The sequence below is a fragment of the Drosophila sulfurigaster genome, chromosome X (assembly GCF_023558435.1).
Source record: "Drosophila sulfurigaster albostrigata strain 15112-1811.04 chromosome X, ASM2355843v2, whole genome shotgun sequence".
In the NCBI taxonomy this organism is placed as follows: domain Eukaryota; kingdom Metazoa; phylum Arthropoda; class Insecta; order Diptera; family Drosophilidae; genus Drosophila; species Drosophila sulfurigaster.
The window spans coordinates 19,616,471-19,639,690 of record NC_084885.1 but is presented as its reverse complement, the minus strand read 5'-3'; the positions used below and the strand labels follow the sequence as shown (position 1 = coordinate 19,639,690).

Sequence of the window (23,220 nt, the reverse complement as noted above, 5' to 3'; positions counted from 1 at the left end):
ACTTTTGCATAAGACAGAAAAATAGAGATCTTTATTTCAGAAAACAACAACGAGGAAATTGTTTGCAAGTGATGAGCTTAAGACAGATTTCAATAAGAAATGTACATATTGAGTTTGTTTAGTAACCGTATACGTGTTATTAGGGATAGATTAAACAACATTTATTTGGGCGATGGCAACGCAGCATCCGTGGATTGTTCCATCTGCTCCACATCGAGATCATCGTCCAGCTGCGGCGCCATGGCCGGCAGCAATAGAAACTCGTTGAACAGAAAATCGGCATCCATCGATTGCGTTTTCCCATGATAGCCACGCACAATGCCACGCTTCGGTGGCTCAATGAAACGCTCCTTCACAATGAGTGCGCCAGGATGCGGTGCAGCAGGTGAAGCAGATGAAGCAGATGACACAGTTTGTGTGGGAGCAGCTCCTCCGCCTCCACCTCCGCCTCCACCTGCTGTTGAAGTTGATGTGCTGCTGCAGCCAGCATCGATATCCAGCGAACAGCAAACGGACAAAGCATTGGGCAAACGATTGTAGTTCGGTGTGTTTGCCAGCGTTGTGGGCAAACGTTCTTTATCCTTATCCTTATCCTTATCCTTGTTGCTCTCGCGTTGATGCTGCGGTGAACCGTAGCCTAGTGATCCGGAACCGGAACCAGCACCGCTGCTCTTCAGATTGATGCAACTCTGTGTGTGCGACACATTCGCATAGTCATCCTTGGTGCTGACCAACGGCACACGCTTCAGTGTATTACTCTCGAAGGGGAAATTCGAATTCGACGTCGACTGCGTGAGATTCTCGAATTTACGTAAACGCGCATCCTGTCGCAGCTGCTGCGCTGCCGCTGGCAAATTGATTGAGGCACGCAACGCTTCTGCCCCACCGCCTGCCCCGCATTCGAACAAGCTGATCTGCTTTTGCATCCGTGGCGAGATCGGATCGTGGGCGCGTCGCACACTCGGCCGTGTGTGCTCAGGCGATGCTTGGGTGATGTGCACGGGCAGCGCAAAGCAGTATTTGGGATCATCGCTGGCCACCTCCGGTGGTTGTTCGGCGTGCGTCGGACAGCAGTAGCACATCTCCAGCTTCGGCTCCGTTGCATCCGGTGGCAGCGAGGGCGTCGTTGCCGCCGACAGAGTCGCCTCCTCATCGTCATCGAAGCCCTGCGAACAAAGCGAAATGTAGGTGAACAGTTGTGAATTTCAAATTAAAGTACAAGGATAAGTTTTTGTCGAATGTTTGCCTGAGCTTGTGCTGCCTTTTTGCCTATTTATTAAGATTGAATCTAATTGGGCTTGTTTAAACGCATTTAATGAATTAAACAACAATTTGTTATCGCTTTTAATACATTAAAATTGTTTGGTAAAATAGCAGAGTAAATCACACCAACATGTGCGTTTAGCTGTGAAAGCAACGATACTCATTTCCAATAGAAGCAAATATGGTAATGTGCTGTATCAATCATAAAATATACCGAATAAATATACCAAAAATCATACTAACATATACTAAAGTCTATATAACTGCCTCATATACAATCGAAGCAAAAAATGCGATATGATTAGTAAAATATACCAAATAAATATACCGAAAATAACACTAACATATACTAAAGTCAATTTAACTGCCTATATTTTCAATAGAAAGAAAACAGTGCGGTATGATTCGTAAAATATACCAAATAAATATACCGAAAATCATACTAACATATACTAAAGTCAATTTAACTGCCTATATTTACAATCGAAGCAAAAAATGCGATATGATTAGTAAAATATACCGAATAAATATACCGAAAATCATACTAACATATACTAAAGTCTATATAACTGCCTATATTTACAATCGAAGCAAAAAAATGCGATATGATTAGTAAAATATACCGAATAAATATACCAAAAATAATACTAACATATACTAAAGTCTATATAACTGCCTATATTTACAATCGAAGCAAAAAAATGCGATATGATTAGTAAAATATACCGAATAAATATACCAAAAATAATACTAACATATACTAAAGTCAATTTAACTGCCTATATTTACAATCGAAGCAAAAAATGCGATATGATTAGTAAAATATACCGAATAAATATACCGAAAATAATACTAGCATATACTAAAGTCTATTTAACTGTCTATATTTTCAATAGAAACAACGGCATGATTAGTAAAATATACCAAATAAATATACCGAAAATAACTGTAACATATACTAAAGTCAATTTAACTGCCTATATTTACAATAGAAACAAAACAGTGCGGTATGATTCGTAAAATATACCAAATAAATATACCGAAAATATTACTAAAATCTACTCAAAGCTGTTGAACTGCCTACATCTATAATATAGATTTGTTTTGCTAAACACCTGTGTGGGAGAGAGCTTTTAATACTGAAAAAAATGCAAAAATATACTGAAAGTTTGCCTATATTTTCAATAGAAGCAAAACAGTGCGATATTATTCATAAAATATAACAAATTTCCAAATGATATTTAAATGTCTATGTCTATTGTATAAGTTGTACCATTAAGGTTATTTAACTGACTTTATTTATAGTATAAAGTTGTAAACTAAAAATGTACATATGTTAATATACTGAAGAAATACTAAAATATAACAAATGACATTTAACTGACTATATCTATAATATGAAGTTGTAGACTAGTGTGTGGAAAAGCTTTTAATATACTAAAAAAATACTAAAATATACCGAATGCTTTATAACTACCACTCTGTATAGTAAAAGTTGTGGATTAAAATGTGTCTGGGATAGCTTTTAATATACTGACAAAATACTAAAATATACCGAATGATATTTAACTGACTATGTATATCTATAATAAGTATAACGTCTAGAAAAAGAAAGCTTAAGAGATTCCTCAAGCATAAAAAAAGTATAAAAACCATAAATTTGGATAACATTCATTTTGTAAGCAGCGACACCCTTGGGTGTGCTTTGTTTTCTAGTCGAACACTCACATCCACGGACAGCGTCATGGAGCCCTTGTTGGCCACCATGCTCAGATCGAGATCGAGATCCATGCCACAGCTGACGGGCGTGAGGCAAGCGCTGCTTGTGGGCTCTGGCTCATCGCAGACGCTGAGAAAGATGTTGGCGTTGGCATTGGGAGCCACAGCAGATGCATCCGTTTGCAACGTATCCTGATTCATGGGCTCAAACGCTGTGCGCTGCTCATCCACATCCGCCTCCTCGATCATGACAATGTCGACGGCAAGGCTAAGAAAAAGAAGACAGAATTTAGCAAGTGAGAAATAGAATAGAAATTGTTTATTTTGTTTTACCTGCTTAGTTTAGCTGCATTCTCGAGCGGTTCATCGTCGTTGTCCTCATCGTAATCCTGTTGCACTTGCCAAACTTGTTTGCAATTTGTTTAGTAGTTCAGATGGTTCAGATTGTTCAGATTGTTAGTTTGTTTTTCGATATCGATTTCGATTAGTTTAAAGTATTGAATGGATGAAGAGAGAGAGATAGACAAGCTGAAGCTGAAGCTTCGTGTCAGCAGCCAAAATAGGCAAAAACCATAAAATAGAGAGCCATAGAAATAGAGATGCGTGCGATATATATACAAAAAGAAAGAGAGAGCAACAACATAGTGAGAGAAATAGAAAGAGAGAGACAGAAACAGAGACTGAGAGAGAGAGAACACGCGTGAATGTGCGCAAGTGTATTCAAGTAATTTTTTTTTATTCCGATATATGCTTAAGTAAATTACAAAATTTGTTTCTTTCTCGAAGCAAAAACTGATAAACTCATATCTCTTAAATCAATTGACGCTATAGAAACATATATAGTATATAGTATATGATGCAAACACAACTGATGATTTAATTCACTGCAAATTAAAGAAAGAAAAAAGAAAACAACGGAAATCAAATCAACAATTAGAAAATGAAATTTGGAATTTTTATGCTGCATGCAGTTCGATAGAAGATGATCTTAGTTGTGGGGGGGGGGGGGGGCGTGGCAAGAGCGGAGGCCGTGGAGGAGGAGGAGGAGGAGATTCAAAATATTCAGCTGCGCCAAGCGACAAATGACTTACGCTTTTGCAACTTACGCTCTTTCTTCGACGATTGCTGTTGCTGTTGCTGTTGCAACTTCTGCACTTCATCCTCCAGTTTCACTTCGTGGACATTCTCTTCCATGGCATGCTCACACACAGAGACCATCTTGCGACGTGTGGCATGCGTCTCACTGCCGCCTGTCGTTTGCAACTCTGCACGAGGACCTGCAACTTGTTGATGCTGCTGCTGATGCTGATGCTGATCGTGACGCACAATCATTGAGGAGACAGCAGTCATGTTGTCGACGGATGGTGTGTTGCTCGTTGTTGTGGCCAGCGATGAGGATGCATTGGCGCCAGTGGCATCGTGGACGCGTGGCGGTGAGCCCGTCGGCGTCTTAAAGATCTGCGCAAGGATCATGTCCTGCAGAAAGCTGTCCAGCTTGCGCAGCGACAGCGCGTTGTGCAGAGTCTCCAGTGGTCGTATCGGCGGCACATCACCGAATCCTAAAAAACGTTGCAAGTGTGCGGAGCGGGGGTGGCGGTGTGCAGTGGCAACGATGCACACACATACGCACACACACACACACACACAGAGAGAGACACATAAATTAAGAGAACAAAAAAATAAGTGAAATAAATTCATTTATTTGTAAGTTAAAGAAAAAAAAACAGAGTAAGAAAGGAGAGCGTGTGGAAGTGGATTAATGGAGAGTGGAGAGTAGAGGGTGTGGAAAGTGGAGAGATTGGAGCATGGAAAATGGTAGTTGGAAATCGTTTCACAGTTAAATACACAGCGCTACATTATATTTATTGATTATTGACTGCAGTGCTTGAAGAAGAATTTTTCATTTTTCTATTTCGAACTTTTGGGATTTTTGGTGATGTAACACAGAATCTATAAAAGTAATCTACAACTGTGCTGAAACTACAAGTGTCACTAATATTTTTTAATGTTCATTAAGTCTACAACATATTTTTGGATTTTCTCTAAAAATGTTGTGTTATGAATTGCATTTCAATCTTTTTACCTCATATTGTGCATAAATACAGATATTTTATAAAATTTCCCTTTAGGTTATTTAACCATTTTTTTCGTATGCATTTTAAATTCAATGAACAACTACTAACTACATACATATATGTATTGTTAACAAATTTTTTTTAAGTTTAGACTACGCAAAGAATGTTAATTCAATTAACAAATGTTCACAAACTAACTATTTACCTTTCTTTCAATTTTCATTGTAACGTTATTTGCTTAAACTTTTTTACCTACTATTTTCATTTTAATATTTAAATTACTAGTTTTCCCATTACTCTACATACATATTTAGTTAGTTTAATTGTCACACATACAACAAATTTTAAAATCAATTATATTTTACTATATACTTATCTCTTCAGTTTGAATTCACTTTAACGACTCGTTAACCACTTTAATGTCAAAACTGTCATACATTAATTAGTCTTTTACTATATCAATCGATTTTGCGAATGCGAGCATTACTTTACACTAAAAACTATTTTCTTGATTCACATAACTATTACTCTACACTTTTTCACTTTTGATTGCGAACATTCTTGTATACGATAGAAAAATAGTTTTCTTCATTCACGTAACTAACTATTATTCTACTGCTTTTCAGTTTCCTTCTATATATTTTGGCTTTGGCAACAATTGTTAATAATTAAATTTAAAAGTTTATAGCGAATCTGAAATTTGTGTTTTATACATATACGTTTGCAGAGAAATATGAAAGTTTACCGAGAAAAATGTTCTTTTTTTTTGGTTTTAGAGTTCGAAGTAATCTAAACAAAAGACTTAGGCAACGAACTTGCAGTGTCAATTGCTCTCAGAAACGTTGTTCAGCATTTTGTTGGTATATTTATTTGGTATATTTTTAAGACAAGCTAAATTGATGAAATAATGACAACAAAAAAGGAACTTATGATAACTGTTGAAAATGAATTGAAACAATGTCGGAGATTTTATTCCAATTTTAATTAAATCTTTAACTACTTTATAAATTTATGATTATTAATATTGTTTTTTTTTTGTTTGTTTTATACGCGACATGAAGTATTTGTAATATCAATATACCAAATATACATATACCAAATATACATTTACATTTTTCAGTATTTTTTTAGTATATTGGTTTATTTAAAAATATAATAACGCCCACTGTTTTGCTTTCTTGAAAACGATATTTATCAGCATTTTCGGTATATTAATATACCGAAATAATATACCGAAAATACTCATAAATACCGTTTGTCAGCTCTCAAGATAAGCAAAACAGTGTGCGGTATTATAATTTAAACCAATATACTAAAAAATACTGAAAAATGTAAAGGTATATTTGGTATACTGATGCTTAAATCTCAATTGCTTAAATGAATAAGTTAAAATCTTGAATCTAACCATTAAATACAAAATTTGAAATGCAAAATGAAAGTGCTCTTCTTTGCTAATATCTCTGCAAATGTATTTAAGCTTACTGCTCGCTAGTTGCTTAGTATTTGAAAAGTGAAACACAAGAGTTAGGATTGGAATCTTGGAACTTGTTCGTAGACACGAACTGTCAGCATTTGGGGAAGTATTGAACATGCACTTTGCCAATATTTATTGCTGTATGAGGTTTGGGAATCGATTTGTTGTATTTGTGTGTTTTGTTGTTGGGTTGTGTGTGTGTGTGTGTGGGAGTGTGGGGGGGAGGGTGTGATGGTGTGTGAAAGTGTGTGTTGTGTACTCACCGGATGATGATACCGGTATCATGTCGCGTAGATTGGGCGCCGATGAGCTGCCGCTGATGACCGCTGTGCTGAAAAGGCTATTCGCGCTGGTCGCCATCTTTTTGCTAAAACCACCGAAACCCAACATTTTCATATAGGACATCTGGCCGGCAATACTGTGTCTTTGGCGACGCGACGATGTGGACGAATTGGCCGATGATGATACTACCGATGCCGATACCGACACCGAAACGTTGCTATCTGTGGCGATTGTATTGGTACAACAACAAGACGGGGTTGTGGTTGTTGTTGTTGTCGTTGTTGTTGTGATGTTGTTGTTGTAGTAATTGTTGTTGTTGTTCATAGTAGTGTTTGTTGTTTTGGTATTCGTATTGTTCGTTTGTATAATGTTGTTGTCGATGATATCGTGTTGTGGTTGTTGTTGTGCGTCAATTGAGGAAGGATCAATTGGTTTGAATTGGTTAGTACAAGGTTGATTAGGAGACATTGCTGTTGCTGTTGTTGTGATTGTTGTTGTGATAGAAGACAAAGCTACAATTGTTGTTGTTGTGGTTGCTGTTGCTGCTGTTGTTGCCGTGCTGTTGCTGTCCGTTGTGTCAGTTGTCTCAGTTGCAATTGCTGCACTCGCTGCCGCATTGCTCGTCACTGTTGCGGCTGTTGCTGTTATCAACACTGTCGGTATGTTGTACACCAATGTGGGCGTCGCTACCGGCGTGGGCGTGGCTGGCACATGTTCTGCTATTGGAGCAAAACAGCTGACAAATGTGTTGCCAGCAGCAACAGTTGCAGCTGCAGCCACACAAGTTGCTGTCGCTGCTGATGATGATGATGCGAAACCAAAGCGAAACGGATTCTCGCATTGCACCGGCGCCGATAACGATGACGTGCCGGCAATCGCTATCGATAGCTGGCCACACGAATGACTTGTCGCCTTGCGCTGCTGTCCACGCTCCAGCTGACGCGTCTCCATGTCCATGCACAGCCGCAGCGTTGACGCTGTGGGCGAATTGTTCGCACTGTTGCTGCTCTTATTTTGTGGTTGCAACGTGCGTGGTTGCTCCCGGTTGCTGTTGCTGTTGTTGTTGAACGACGTCGAACGCTGACCGAACTCGCCGCTCAACAGCAACGCGGGCGCTGAGCTTGACAGCTGAAAATCATCATCGAAACTGCTCGCCATGCGCACAGCAATCGCTGAACTGCGATTGACCGAAGAGGAAACTTCAACTGTTGTTGTTGATGTTGTTGTTGTCGCTGGCGGCGGCGTCAGCTGCATGAGACTCTTGGAGTGCGCATGCGCAGTGGCCAGCGGAAAGGACAAACTGTTGCTGCAATTGCAGCTCAATGGTCGCTCGTTCGTGGCCATCGGTGAGATTTGTTGCAACTGTTGCAACGGTGGCAAACCCTCAAATTCACCCTCCTCACCGCTGATCATGCGACGCATGCTCAACATCGTGTGACGCTTGTGACCCGTCGATGAACGTGCCGTGCCACATTGCGCCAACGGTGAGCCACTTGCTGTGGCACATTGTCCGGGTGTGCCGGGGGTGAGGGAGAAATCAATGTCGGACAGTGGCAACTCGTTGGTGGACGAATCGATTTTGAAGAAGGACAAGCGATCGGTGACGCGTATTTGGAGCGAGGCGCGTTGACTGCTGCTATCGATGCCGCCCCTCTTGCCCCTTGCCACGCCCACGCCCACGCCCACACGCGCATTGGCTATCTCATCGAAGGTTGTGGCCGCCGTCGCTGAACGCGTTTCGAGTTAGTTAAGCGCAAACACAAATGGAGGGAGGAACAAATTCGTGTATGATTTTGATTTCCGTCCGAGATCAGCCAATCGAATGTGTGTGTGTGTGCAGTAGTGTGTGTGTGCAAGTGTGTGTGTGTGTGTAGGTGTGTGTACGGTCGTAGAGTATACAAACAGAAAACTAATTAGCCGAAAAAATACTCATATAAAAAGTTGGAAAGTTGAGAAAATGAAAGGGGAGAAACACGGTGTCTTCGGCTTAAGCCGAAAACTGAACGCATCCTGCAAGCATCCTGCACACATACATACATACATCTATATAGTACATACATTCCTTTACCTAATTAAAGTAATTTTTAAACAAACTTTCCTTGCATTCAGAGCTGAAAGTCTTGTAATCGTTTCTCTTCAACTTCAACTATGTTAAGCTTTCGTTGTTTCCAAAATAAATCTACTTCAGTCTTTAGCTATTTTCTCTATTCAACATGATTGTTAATATTTTCAAAATATTGAATCCTCAATACAAATTATTAACATAATTTGAACACATGACAGTCACAACGTCACGTTCTTAAAACTGACATTTCAGTATTGTCTAAATTAGTCGATATTAAAAGCATCTTCACACATGCATTCTGTTTATATATTTTAAAAAATTACATCGGCTTATTCAAAATTCAACAAAATTAGTCTAAAATCCTGTTGCATGTTTTTGCTATGATAATAAAATTTGTAGCTATATCTCAGTTCATTTTAGATTAATTCAATTCGCGTTTGCTATTTTGGTTAATTTTAAGCAATTACAAAATTCAATCACTTCCTAAAATTATTTAAGGAACTGATGAAATAAGGTGAATAATAATAAAAATGATGATGCCAAATGACATTTTTATTTTAGTTAGATGTCTATTCGGAAGTTTATTTTAGAATTATTAAATTTGTTTTTTCTATTTCTTGGGTTAATGGGAAAGTTCCTTATCTTTTTTGGTAAACTTCAGAACTTTAAAAAATATTAAATAACCGAAGAAAACTCTCTAATAATAATTTTAAAAATTCCAAAACTTATTTAAAAAGTTGTTTTTTTGGCATTTTATTAAATTCGCTTTTGCTTAAGTAAATTCTTATAATCGATTCCTCAAGTCAAAATTCAATGAGATTATTGCGAGATTTTGTAAGCAATTCTTTTTTGATATATTGTAATTTATGTAAATTATTTTAAATGAAAAATCAAATCATATTTTATCATAATTTACAATAATTAACTTCCTGTTTTTTTTTAGATTAGATATAGAATCACTTTTGTTTTACTATTTTCAGGGTTAATAGGGGAAATCATTATTATTATTTTGTTAACTTCAGGAGAGAATTCAATTAAAACACTGTAGGAATTAATAAGCAAATGTTCTAAGGACTCAAATTTAAGTAAACTAACTAATGAAATGATTCGAATCATTTCAAGCGATTTATTTAAGGATAACTATTAAATGTAGTACTTTATAAATGATATAGTATATGTATATAGACAAGATAATGCGTTGTTGGAGCGTTGCGAAGATTGTGTCGAGCGTCGGCGGCGATTGAGAATAAACACAGCAGGCAGGCAAAACAATTGGTCCAGTTAGTTTTTGGCGTTTCAAGTTAGTGTCGCGGCGTTGAAGGCAATTGGCAATTAATACTAATAATAATCATACTCGGTAATTGATAAGTAGAATTATTATAGTTATAGTTATAGTTATAGTTAGTCTTGGTTCTCGTGAGGGAAAAAACATTTTTGGAGCGCACACAACAAAAACAAACAACAACACAACGGAACGAACAACAAACAAGAAACAATGAACACTTCTTTTTAGGCAGTTAACAATGTTCACACAAATTTGCTCAATATATATAGATTAAAAAAAAAACAAAAAACAAACAAATTATTTTAACAATTGTGTTGTTTTTTCTTTTTTTTTCTTTTTCACATGCATTAAACATATATTTTGATAGAAAGAGTGAGAGAGACAGACGCAGCAAAACAGAGTCCAGAGAGAGAGAGAGAGAGATAGACAAACAAATAGAAAGAGACACACACAGAGACAGACAGAGAGAGAGAGAGAGAAGGAAGTTAAACCAACAACAGCTGAACGTCAGCAAATGTCTCAAGAACAATTAATCGAACGCCTTTTGGGAGGCGTGGCAACATTTGCTAACGATCAGCTGTCGAACTGATATTTCGGTTTTATTCTTATTCTCGGGGAGGTCTTTCAGCATTTTCAAGAGGGGGGGGGGGTTATCAGGTTGGAGGTTGGTTGATGGTTGGGTGCTCAAAGAATAGAGAAGGGGCTGCATTGCATTGCCAAGTACACGGGATTCCACGGCCAGATGCCTATCGATTTTCATGAATTTCCCAAAAAAAAAAAAACAAAAACCATATATATATATATATGTACATATATCACAGCGTTTTTGAAAGCCCTCGAATGAGCTACAAAGCGCATAGAAAAACAAATTCGGATTGAGTTTTTCTTTTTTTTTTTGCTTTTTCTTATTTCTTGTTGGTGTGGAAAGAATGAAAATCAAAAATGTTGGGCTCAGTTTTATTTTGTGGTTGTTGTAACGATTTTCTTGTAAATGGAATAAAAATATAGAGTACTTTGAATTTAGCGCTGAGCAGATTAGAGACATAATCAAAATAACCGAAAAAAAAACGAAATATATAACAACTTAATTAAGAAATAATGCAAATTTTGAAGAAAAATGTGTCAAAAATCAAAAGAAATAAATGAACAACAAAAGAAAATTTAATGAAGAAACTAACAAAAAGTCTAAGGTTGGTCGTTGGGAGACGTTCTTTGAGGTGGAAAATATTCAGGGAATGTTTTTGTTTTTTTGTTTTTTTTTGGAGCTGTGGCTTCTCTTGTTACAGGCGTTTCGCTTTGGAGGAGTTAGAAAAAGAGTTTTCGCTTATATATTTTGTTTATGGTAAAACTCGCACACAATATTCGCATGCAAGAACAAAATCAAGAACAAATCATAAAAGAAAAAAAAAAAACAAAGGGTGTGTAAATTAAATAAAAGATGTGAGAGAAACGCACAATGATTATAACAGATAGCCAAGTTAGTTTTGATAAGCCAATTTTGTTGATTGTTGGTCAGTAAAGTTGTTGAGCATGTGTGTGTGTGAGAGTGTTTTGTGTGTGATTTGTTAAAACCAATTTGCGAGATTTGCGACAATAACAAAAAAAAAATTAAAAGAAACTTAGGTGAACGGAATTGAATCGATAAAATAACGATCAAGAAAAAATAATGACATAAATATTATATACTATAGCAGCAAAATCAACAATTAAATAGTAAAAAGAGTTTCGTTTTGAAATTGAAATTGGGAGAGAAAATTGTTGGCTAACTTAGCCGCCATCAGTTGAACTGATGATGCTATCAGTAGTAGTAGTAGTAGTAGTAGATGTTGTTGGTTTTGTTGATGGCACAGACGTTGCAGCCACAAGCCATACATACCCGCCTCCTTGCCCCGATTGGCCGACGGTGATCCACGCTGCTCAAAGCTCCGCGAACGCGGCTCACAATCCGGACTCACAGAACGCATATCCGGACTGATGGGACGCAATTGCGATGACTGTTGCTGCTGTTGATGTTGCTGTTGATGCTGATGATGTTGCAGCTGTTGGTTATTCTGTTGCAGTTGCAGTTGCTGTTGCTGCTGCGAGGCAAGTTCCTCGTTGAGGCGCTTGGCCAAATCCATTGCCTCATGGCCACTAACCGTGTGATGAGCACCAATTGGAATTGGTTTCGATTTGAGCTGTTTGCTGCGCAACTCCAAGCGATTGAAGCCAAACGAGTTGCCCGACGAATTCCGTTGATTGCACTACAACAAAGAGAGAGAGAGAGAGTTAGCAGTCAAATCAATCTAGCATTAAAAAATGTTATTCAAGTTTACGGCGCGTTTCTTGCTCTGCTGCTCATCGTTCGACCCATAATCGTTCTCCTCCTCGATGCGCGACGGATTCGTCTCGTCGCTGGACTGCAAGCTGACGCTGCACGAGTTGTCGCCATGCGAATGGGGCCGAAAGCCCGGTCCCGGTGGCAGATTCTTTTGCACACAACAATTGACGCCCGGACTGAAGTGGAGCTCGACATGGAAGCGCTCCTCGGAGCTGGGATCCTTGGTGGGATCCTCGTACAGCATTATGACAATCTGTGACATATAATTCAGCTCCGACACCATCGAGATGTAGTCCATGGCCCGACGCCACTGCTCATCGGTGACCACATTCAACAATCCCCCATAGCGCAGCACCGTCAACAGCGAATGCACATGCGATTCGCTGGTGAAGTAGAGACGAGTGCGCACATGACGCTGCGGACTGGCGACGCCGTGACTGTAATGCGGATTCAAGCGATTCATGAACTCATCCTCGACCTCATCGATGTTGCGCTGCAGATCGCCTTTGATTTTGCGCAACAGCGGCGAACAAATGCCCTGGCCAATGGCCAGTTTCTCCTGTGGCGTTAGACCGTACTCCTGGGGTATAACAATATCGGCCAGATTCTTCGCATAGATATAGAGCTCCTCGGCCTGATCGTATTGCAGCGTATGCTGATTGTGCTGCAGATCGTATTTGATGCAATCATAGATATCGGGTATCTTCGAGATATCGAACAGTTTTGATTTTGTGCTGAAATCCTTTTCGATCTTCTCCCAACGGCATCGCATCAGATCCCATGTCTCGCCGTGATACAATATCGCATCCTTGGTCTTCGGATCGTCCTTTTTAATGCTAATTATGTGCAGCAGCTCGCGTATCAACAGATGCACATGATGGCAACAGTCCACCGGGTTCTTCACAAAGTCCAGCGCCTGGGTTATCGATTTGCTTTTGCACGGATTGATCAGCTCGCGATCCTCCGGCGTAAACTCGCGATCGTTCTGCATCAGTTCATGCAGGCGACCCTTGGCACTGCAAAAAGGAGAAGAAAACAAAATTAGTATTGCATTTTTGAAGAAAAAACAAATTGCAATCGATTTACAAAAACATATACCCAATTTCACCATTTTTGTAATCTTATAAAGTTTAAAAATGTTTAAAGATCATTGCCAACACATTGCTTAACATTGTAAATGCAAAATACATTTAATAAATGCGAATCTAATAATACAATCCATTATTTATCGTTCACTAAATTCGCTAAATATAAAGTGTTGATTAAAAATCACAACCTAAACTCATTATTTCAAGAAACATAATTTGTGCATATTTTATTCTAGCTTAATTTAATAACAATTATTTAAAAACGCAAACTTTCCAGTGGCTCATCTATAATGTAAAATACTGAATATTTAATGTAAAATACTATATTATCACTTGAACTTTTCAATTGTATATATGCCATAAATTATCATTTGCTTTACAATAAACCATTTATCAAGCTCGCATCCATTATACATAAAACACTTTATTCAGTTCTCTGATTGAAAGTTACTTTTCTAGCATTATTTTGCCCAATGAACTTAAATTATGTTCATTGAATTTAGAATTAAGAAGGAAAAGTAAGAAAGCTACTGTGGATAATAAAGCCTCACAGTGTGGTATTATTCTAAAAATATATCAAATAATGTACCGCAATAATATTAAATTATACCTAAGGACATATTTGGTATATCGTTGAAGTATAAATATACCACAAATGTCAAAATATACCAGATTGTCAGCCAAAACAACAAATGATCCCATTGCAGTAGGCGTAAGTTTTCCTTGAATAACTTCTACAAATTTTATCCGATTACAATAAAATTATCAGGAATTCTTAATAGTTATCATTGTCTATACCAATACGTCTTTAAATTGTCAATTTATTTACTAATAACTAATTAACAGAGTTGTTTAGATGCCCCGTGTTATTGGTTTAGATACTCCCGTAAATTCCCGAATAACAATTACTCTATTATTGAATGCAATGAAGTTACTCACAGATTTTGATACTTGCTGGAATCGCAATCGTTGTCCAGCAGTCCATTCGTGTTGGCGCTCTTGACCATCTGCACCAGAATGGGGGTCAATTCGCCCTCCAAGGCGAGCAAACCCTTGGCAAAGGCAGCGGCTGTCATTTGCACTCGGCCCTCGTCCGACGCATAAATCTTAAGGTCGTGTCGAAACGTCGAGTGCAAACTGGAATGGGGAAAATAGTAACGTAGTATGTCAAATGGAGTACAGTGTTTGACCGAAAGTCAACTACGCACCGCAGCAGTCCCAAGCCTTGGGTGCCCGAATAATCGGAGCGTCCTTGACCGCCCGGATACATGCAGCGAAAGATGCGACCCAGTTCCTCGGCCTGGATGCGACCCGCCGGCGTCAATTCGCCGCCCCACTTGAGGATGAGGACGAGCGATGGCTCCGCTGGCGTCTCAACTGAAACGGATAGGACTTAGCGTGTGGTTAGCTTCGTTAAAGCAATGCACAACTACTCACCATCATCGGAGCTGGAGCCACGTGGTCGCCCCTTTGGCTGATATTTCATTTGCACCTTGCGATTGATTCCCGAAAAGTGTCCATACATCTCGAGCACATTCTTCAGCTGCTCCAGCTTGCTCTCCTTCTCCTCGATCTCAGCATGCGCCTTCGTATGGATCTCGCTGAGCAGGAAACGCGCTATGTCGAGTATCTCCTGCAGTTGCTTTGGTCGCTTCAGCTTCACGTGGCCGAGCTTGTAGCCATCGTATTTCTCAAAGATTTCGAAGAATCTGCAAAGTTAAAAACGCAATTTCGAAATAAAATAATTGTAAATATACAAAACATTCTATAAATATGATAAACAATATACATATTTAAATGTGATTATATTATATATTATTTATTCTCTAAAGTTATTTCAAAAGTTTGCAATAAAAAAACAAGTTTATAATTTTCGTTGCCCAACATGCAAAGTTCTGAAAATATTATAAATAAATTGCCATTAAAATATTTACAGCCAATTATCTTATATCCTCGATATATAGATCATTAAAAATAAGTTCGTGAATAAGTTTTAGAAATATTGGCAAAAGCAAATAAGTTGTTCGCATATTTGGTGTGCAAATTTCTGAAAATATTGCAAATTGATTAAAAAAAAGGTTAATCTTATTATTTTATATCCTCGTTTGTTCATTATTATTAATTACATAAAAGCATTGTAAATAATTAAAGGTTTATTATTTAATTTTCTATAAATATAACTATTTTTATTCTAAAACAGTTTTTGATATTAATAACACACTTCAATCTAATTAATGGCGATAACTTCTCGGACAGACAGCCAGACACACAGTAGTCAAGGCAATTAAAGCAGATTATTAATAATACAACAATGTCTCGCTTAGCGACCACTAATAAAACCAATCGAAAAATTGACTGCTACAAGAAATTATGTCAAGTGAAGCAACCTCAATTTACTATGAAGCATCAAGAATATCAATGCTTAAATTTACTGCTTTTTCTTTTTAGGTTTGGCCACTAAGTGAGCAAGGATGCCGCAAAGCGGAATTTTGGTAATAAATTCGACAAAAAGTCAGACGGACCTACAAAACTTATTTAAAATGGCTGATTACAACTCAGTAAGCTCAGGCAAAACTGGTCTCAAGTTGTGCTTTCATTATAAAGCCATATTTCGATTAACGGCCACAACTTGAGATGACAAAAGCAGTGGCAAATAAGCGAAAGAATTTTAAAGTGATGCATGCGATAATTTGTATTTGGAGTGTGACCCTTAAGCAAATAACTTATGGCCGCTAAGCGAGTAACGTGTGGCCTCTAAGCGCAATTAGGGTAATAAATACGAAGAAGACAAATTCAGCCCTTTAAAACTTGATGTTATTAAGCTTGGTAAGTTCGTGCAAAACAGCTTTCAATTTGTGTTTCAATAGTATAGTAATACCTCTCTTAACAGCCACAACTTGAGATGCGAAAAAGAGTGGCAACTAAGCGAAAGAATGTTAAAGTGATGCAACGTCAATTAAGTTGTCAATGCTTAGGTTGCGATAATTTGTATTTGGAGTGTGACCTTTAAGCAACTAACTTATGGCCGCTAAACGAGCAACGTGTGGCCACTAAGCGCAATTTGAGTAATAAATACGAAGAGAACAAACACAGCCTTTTAACACTTGAGTTATTAACCTTGGTAAGCAAATGCGAAACAACTTTCAATTTGTCTCAATAATATAGCCTTCAAGCAAATAACTTATGGCCGCTAAACGAGTAACGTGTGGCCGCTAAGCGGTATTTCAAACTCAGCCCACTAAAACTTGATGTTATTAAGCTTGGTAAGCTGATGCAAAACAGCTTTAAATTTGTCTCAATAATATACCCACTTAAGCAAATAACTTATGACCGCTAAGCGAGTAACGTGTGGCCGCTAAGCGCAATTTGGGTAATAAACATGAAGAGAACAAACACACCCCTCTAAAGCTTGATGTTATCAAGCTTGGTAAGCTCATGCATGCACCATTTTCAAGTTGCTCTGCACTCATTACTACTCACTTGGGATGTCGCACCTCAACCTTCATCTTCTGCTTGGGCGTGCGATCGCCATGCCGGATGACGGCGACAACGCAACGCAGCTCCATCATTTTGCCAAAGGTGGTTGGCACAATGGGCGGATCATCGAGCTGGAATGGCACCGACCACGGAATGTGCAATGTCGGTGTCAATTCGCGGAGTATCATATTGCCCAAGATCTTGGCGCAATCATCGTAATACTTGTTCGAGTTCTTCACAAAACTGAAGCCATTCACATCGCAGACATAACTCTTGCCATTGGCACGCAGCAAATCGAAGCCGCAAACGGTTTGCTTAAATGCTAAGCACACTTTGCGCGATATCAGCTTCTCCGAGTGATTGAGTATGACCGGATAGCGTATCTCTTTGCCCTCGCTGTCGCGTTCCACCTTGCCATCCAGAGCGGGACTCTTGCGAGCCTCGGCGTGTGCGTAATCGGGTCCCACGGTGTAGACCTTGACGTCCGTGCCTGAAAAGTATACTAAGTTGTAAAGGTAATGCTGGATTCAGTGCGTTCGACTGGCGGCCACTGTTTGCTTTTGTTTGTCTTTTTTTCTTTTCTAGTTTTCTTTTTTTGTTTTTTTTGTTTTTTTTTTGGGTAAGATGAGAGAGAGAGCGGCGAGCAGCGAGCAACGATCGGGCGGGCGGGCGAGACGCAAGACAATGTTCATAATGGTTAAACGAATATATATATATATACAGATTATGGCTTAATGCTTGGGATATTTCCAATATACATATGTAGCTGTAGTTTATATGTCGGTTAGGTGCATGAGTGCAGCAAGAATTTAAGGATGTTAAGTGCAAAATATATATTGCAAAAATGTAAAGAATGAATTAATAACTAACTTTCTTTTTAAATTTATAAGCAATTAAAAGAAGATCAAGGAAGTGTATTTAAAAAGCTGTTAAAAACTTCTTTCATGTTTTTACAAAATTGTGTCAAATAAATGTGAACTCATTTTATACAATGTTATAAGCAATATGAAGCTGCATAAAAGACTTCTAATTAAATATTTTGCATTTTACAAATGAAATAGAAAATGTTAATAATAATTATATTTTTATATTATACACAACTGTTGCAAATCTTTTAACTGAATCTCGATTAATTTGTTGATATGTAAAAAACTGTAAGTGCTTCGCAATATTGATTTAAATTATTTGATACGATTTTGTAGTTTGCATTTTACAAATATTCATGAAATATTACATAACTATTTTTCGGTAATTTAAAAAAATTTGGTTAGCCTTTTGAAGCTAAAGGAATAGCAAGCGAAATGCTTGATGAACTACTAAGAAACTATTTTGCAAAACTGTAAATTACATTTAAACTTTAAGTAACTATTTCTTCATTGATTTAAACAATTGATTAAAGTTTGCATTTTACACTATTAGGCTAAAGTTTCGTATTTTGAAATATGTATGTACATAAATCACATTTTACATTTTTCAAAGAAAGCTAAAAACTTTTCATTTTACAACAAAGTGAACAACTTTGAAATACAATTTATGTAAATGAAATTTAAATAATTGAGCAATTGAAGCTGTTAAATTTTGACCAACAGTTTCAGAAGAAGTTAAAGCATTAATTTGTTGCACTTTTGCGCCGATAACCGATATATATAGACTATAACAACACACATTTTGAGCGCAGTACATGATAGGGAAACTGGGAAAGGGGTTGGAAGTTCTTTGGGGAGGGGAATTGCAGGATTACTTAGTCCAGGCAACTGGAGCTGAGAGAGAGAGCGCAGTGCAAAAAAAGATCAGTGACGAGAGCGAGAGCGAGAACGAAAGAGTGGCGGCGGGAGAGCATAATGAGGAGGGAGAGCGAGAGAGAGAGCGAGAGAGAGGAGCAACAAGTTGTAAGCATACCATCGGTGGGCATAAAGTCCTCATAGATGAACGAGCCCGTTTTGCGTACCCGCGACTCCGGCGAATAGACGCTACTCCGACTACCGATTTTGCGGAACAAACGCTGACTTCCGCCTCCGGCGGATGTTGGATAATAGATGTAGATATTGTGATCCTCGGCCGAAACGGGTTTCTCCACAAATGGCTTATTGAACGTGATGCCATTGACCTCCACATGATCCTCCGACTCGATGAGTTCATGATCTAAACCGATATTGAGACACATTAACTTACAACTTCAACTTTCAAATAATTTCGAGATAAACTCACGCTTGGGATCGGGTGAATCACGATCGAGGACTGCATAGCGAGGTATCTCAATGCCCTCCTTCTCCAGTATGGCATAGACGCGTCTTCTGTCCTGAATATCGTACTGCATATGCAGATTGTTCAACACAAACGGATTGCGAAGCTGCGCATACTCGATGGCCTTCTCCAAGGGGGAATCCCTTCGAGTGGAACGAGACGAGACAATCGCAGATGGGCCAATTTTGAACCGGTTCACGCAATATCACATTCTCCTCGAATGTCACCAGTTTGATGAATTCGAATTCGCCAAGTCGTGTGAGGATCTCCTTCATTGGCTTCGATTGTGTCTTTTTGGCCATCGCACAGATGCCAACAACGACTTGTTTGCTGTTGCTGGACGATGTGCTCGTATCCGAATCCATGCCGTCATTGCTATCGCCAAAGTCCGTGTCACCCTTTAAATAAGCAAATGGTTTTTGTTTTTTTTTGCGATACTCTCAATTAATAATAATCAAATTTAAGAAATTTGTATAAATATCAATATCAAATTTTGAACAATTTGTGTTAGTCGAAATTGATGTTTGATTTGTCGAGTGCCTTGGGAATGTCAGTAATCAAAAAGATCTATACTCAGTAGAGAAATAATATTTCATTTCCCTTGAACTTCATTAAAACTCTTCTCACACCTTCGAGTAAACGTTGCATAAATCCTAAAATTTGCCATTTAAATTAAATACAACGTAAACTTTGCTTTCGCGCTGTTATTATAAACGAATATTATTAATATCTTCATATTAATTGCATCTCTAAATAATGTGAACATCAAGTGCAAAGTCTGTCGATGAAAAATGTAGAACAAATGTTATTAAGTTAAACAATTATTCAAACAAAAACAAAAACTTGAAAGAGAAATAAATCAATTTGAGGCTGTCAGCAGCAATAATCGTATAAATAAATTAATGACAACAAATTTATTTCAGCTTTTTAAGTGCAGATTTGTCTATATGTCAGATTAATATTTGAAGCAATTATAAAGCTAACAAATTGAATTAACGATTTGCAAATCTAAGCAATTTTATTAGAGAATTAAATTGTAATTTTATTTAGCTAAATTAAGGAAATAAAATAAGCTATTAAATAATCGTCTGGCAGTTAGTAAAAACCCATTTCAAACGGTTTTTGTAACGGAAAAAAGAATTTCCCATTGCCTGATTGAATCGAGTTCGAATTGGTAAAAGACTTGATAAATCTAAATTTAAAATGAAATTGTATTTCCCGCATTCAATTGCATACTTGAGTTAACACAATTGAAATCAATTATAAAATTATTTAAATTTCCTGTCTGTTCAAATTGATTTTCCACTTAAACTGGTTTGCAGCGAGTTCAGCAAATAGCAGTTAAAGAACTGAAATTGCAACGATGAAACAGAGTTCTAAAATAATTTAGTTGGCAGTAATTTTAAGTCGGATTTACACATTTATAAATATAGTGAAATAGTAAAATTTTAAACCGGTTTGAACAACAGTTTAAACAATTGTAAATTAATAGACAAGGGAAACCAATAAAAAGTTAATTTGAATTTACTAATTGAATTTTGAAGTAGTTTGAAACGGTTGCTGAAATTTGAACCGGTTCGAAACGGTTAAAGCTAGCGAAATTGATCAGATCTGAACACTTAAAAATATAGTAAAATAGAAATCTGTTAAACAAATTTAAACAATCGTAACTTTAAAAGGAATAGAAGCTAATAAAAATTGAATTTGAAATTGGCATTTGAATATTGAAGAATTTTGAAACAGTTGCTGAAATTCGAAGCGGTTCGAAACGGTTAAAACTAACAAAATCGCTATGATTTGGACATTTAAAAATATAGTAAAATAGAAATCTGTTAAACAAACTTAAACAATCGCAAATTCAAAGGCAATAGAAACTAACAAAAAGTGAATAATAAAAAGTAGATTTTAAATTTCAAATTGAATATTGAAGCAGTTTAAAACGGTTTAAGAAATTCGAACCGGTTCGAAATAGTTAAAGCTAACAAAATCGATCTGATTTGAACATTGAAAAATATAGTAAAAAATAAATTTTTTAATTAAAAGGCAATAGAAACAAACAAAAAGTTAATTTGAAATTGACAATTGAATTTTAAAGTTGTTTGAAACGGTTGCTGAAATTCAAACCGTTCCTAAACGGTTAAAGCTAGCGAAATCAATCAGATCTGAACACTTAAAAATATAGTAAAATAGTAGCCTGTTAAACAAGTTTAAGCAATCGCAAATTTAAAGGCAAAAATGAATTTGAAATTTCAAATTGAATATTGAAGAATTTTGAAACGGCTCCTGAAATTCGAACCGGTTCGAAACGGTTAAAGCTAACAAAAAATCGATCCATTTGTTGGTTCAAAAAGCAGCTCAAGCGTAGCTCACAAAAACGTTACGATTTTCGGTTCATTTGACATTTCAATTAGCAACTGTCGTCGTATCTGCGATATACAATTTTGTTGTTTGTTGTTTGACGTCGTTGACACAAACGATTAACAGGTAATACTTATTTTAGGCCATAGTCACAGCTCCTCCCCCACACACAAACACAAATACACACACACACACACAGAGAGAGAGAACACGATAAGAAGCTGACGACCACCTTACATTGAGACACTCGTCACAGAAGCAAAAATCGTCGCTCTCATCGTCGTCGCCGTCGCGGTTGCCGTCGCCGTTGGCATTGCGATAATCATAATCCATATAATCGCTAACATTGAATGGCCCATACTCGCCATCATCCTCCTCCTCCTCTTGCTGCTCTTGATCCTCCCCTGACACTCTTCTCCCCAATTGTTCCTTGGCATCGACACTTTGCGCGCGTCGTTGTCTCAACCGATTGCGAACTTGACGATCACGTCCTCGCCGTCTACTCGGCGTATGCGCATCCAAACTATGGCGACGCTCCTCCTTGCCGATGGCCAATGAATTTTGCTGCTCTGGCTGCTCGTTTGTGGCATCGTTGTTGCTGCTGGCTGCAGCAGCAGCAGCAGCAGCAGCTGCTTCGAGTTTCTTTTTGTGTCGCTGATGGCGCGAACGCAACTTTTTGAGACGCCACCAGTCCTTGAACCATGTCCACTCCATGCACACAAGCACAAAACCGAAAAGTCTTTAAGACTTTTGCGTTATCGTAATGCACAAATTTTTACACAATTTATTTTCGTTGTTTTCGTTATTTGCGCTTAATAGCACATGCATAAATTCCAATAGCAACAATTGCGCTTCTATAATTGTTGTGTTGTGCTTGTTGTTGTTGTTGTTTTATTGTTTTGTTTTTATTTTGTTATTATTTTTGGGTAGCACCGCAACACAAACTAAACTGAACACACGAGTGAGCCACGACACGGCACGGCAGCGACTGTGACTACGGGGCTATCGGCTATCAGCCATGCTCCGATCCGCATTAGAGATGTGCAAGAGCTTGAGGCACGATCCAAGACACGACACGACAAATATATCGCATCAAAAGCGATAGTTGCATAGTCGAAATAATCTGTACTATATTCTAAAAAGTTTATTTGTCAACAGCGCTGACTAAAAATATTAACAAGTAAACATAAGTTCCAATAGAACATTTCAAAAGATGCAAATTGTTCTAAATTGTCTTGAAATATACAGAATTTTCAGCAATTTCAATAAGTCTCTGAAATATTTAAGCTCAAAGTATGGAAACTGTGACAAAATGTCAACAATATAATACGGAGACTTAAAGGGAATTTTAACAACAACATATGAAAACTGTGAGAGTAAAAATATTAACAAATAAACATCAGTTCCAATAGAACATTTCAAAAGATGCAATTTTTTTCTAAATTGCCAGAATTTTCAACAATTTCAATAAGTCTCTGAAATATTTAAGCTCAATGTATTGAAACTGTGAAAAAATGTCAACAGCAAAGGAATTTTAACAACAAAATATGTAAATATGAAAGTATTTCAA

General features: G+C 37.6%; 1 protein-coding gene across 1 annotated transcript; it reads right to left on the bottom strand.

Moving 5' to 3' along the window:
• LOC133847289 (inositol hexakisphosphate and diphosphoinositol-pentakisphosphate kinase) lies at positions 1-22,627 on the bottom strand. The gene is given in 15 exon segments (XM_062282232.1): positions 1-1,166; positions 2,992-3,250; positions 3,316-3,388; positions 4,074-4,541; positions 6,795-8,540; positions 12,040-12,406; positions 12,479-13,499; positions 14,511-14,708; positions 14,780-14,948; positions 15,009-15,280; positions 17,052-17,550; positions 18,948-19,190; positions 19,257-19,428; positions 19,430-19,690; positions 21,888-22,627. Coding segments are annotated over 15 exon segments (7,230 nt in total). The 5' UTR covers positions 22,365-22,627; the 3' UTR covers positions 1-161.
• Between the last annotated feature and the right edge of the window lie 593 nt (positions 22,628-23,220).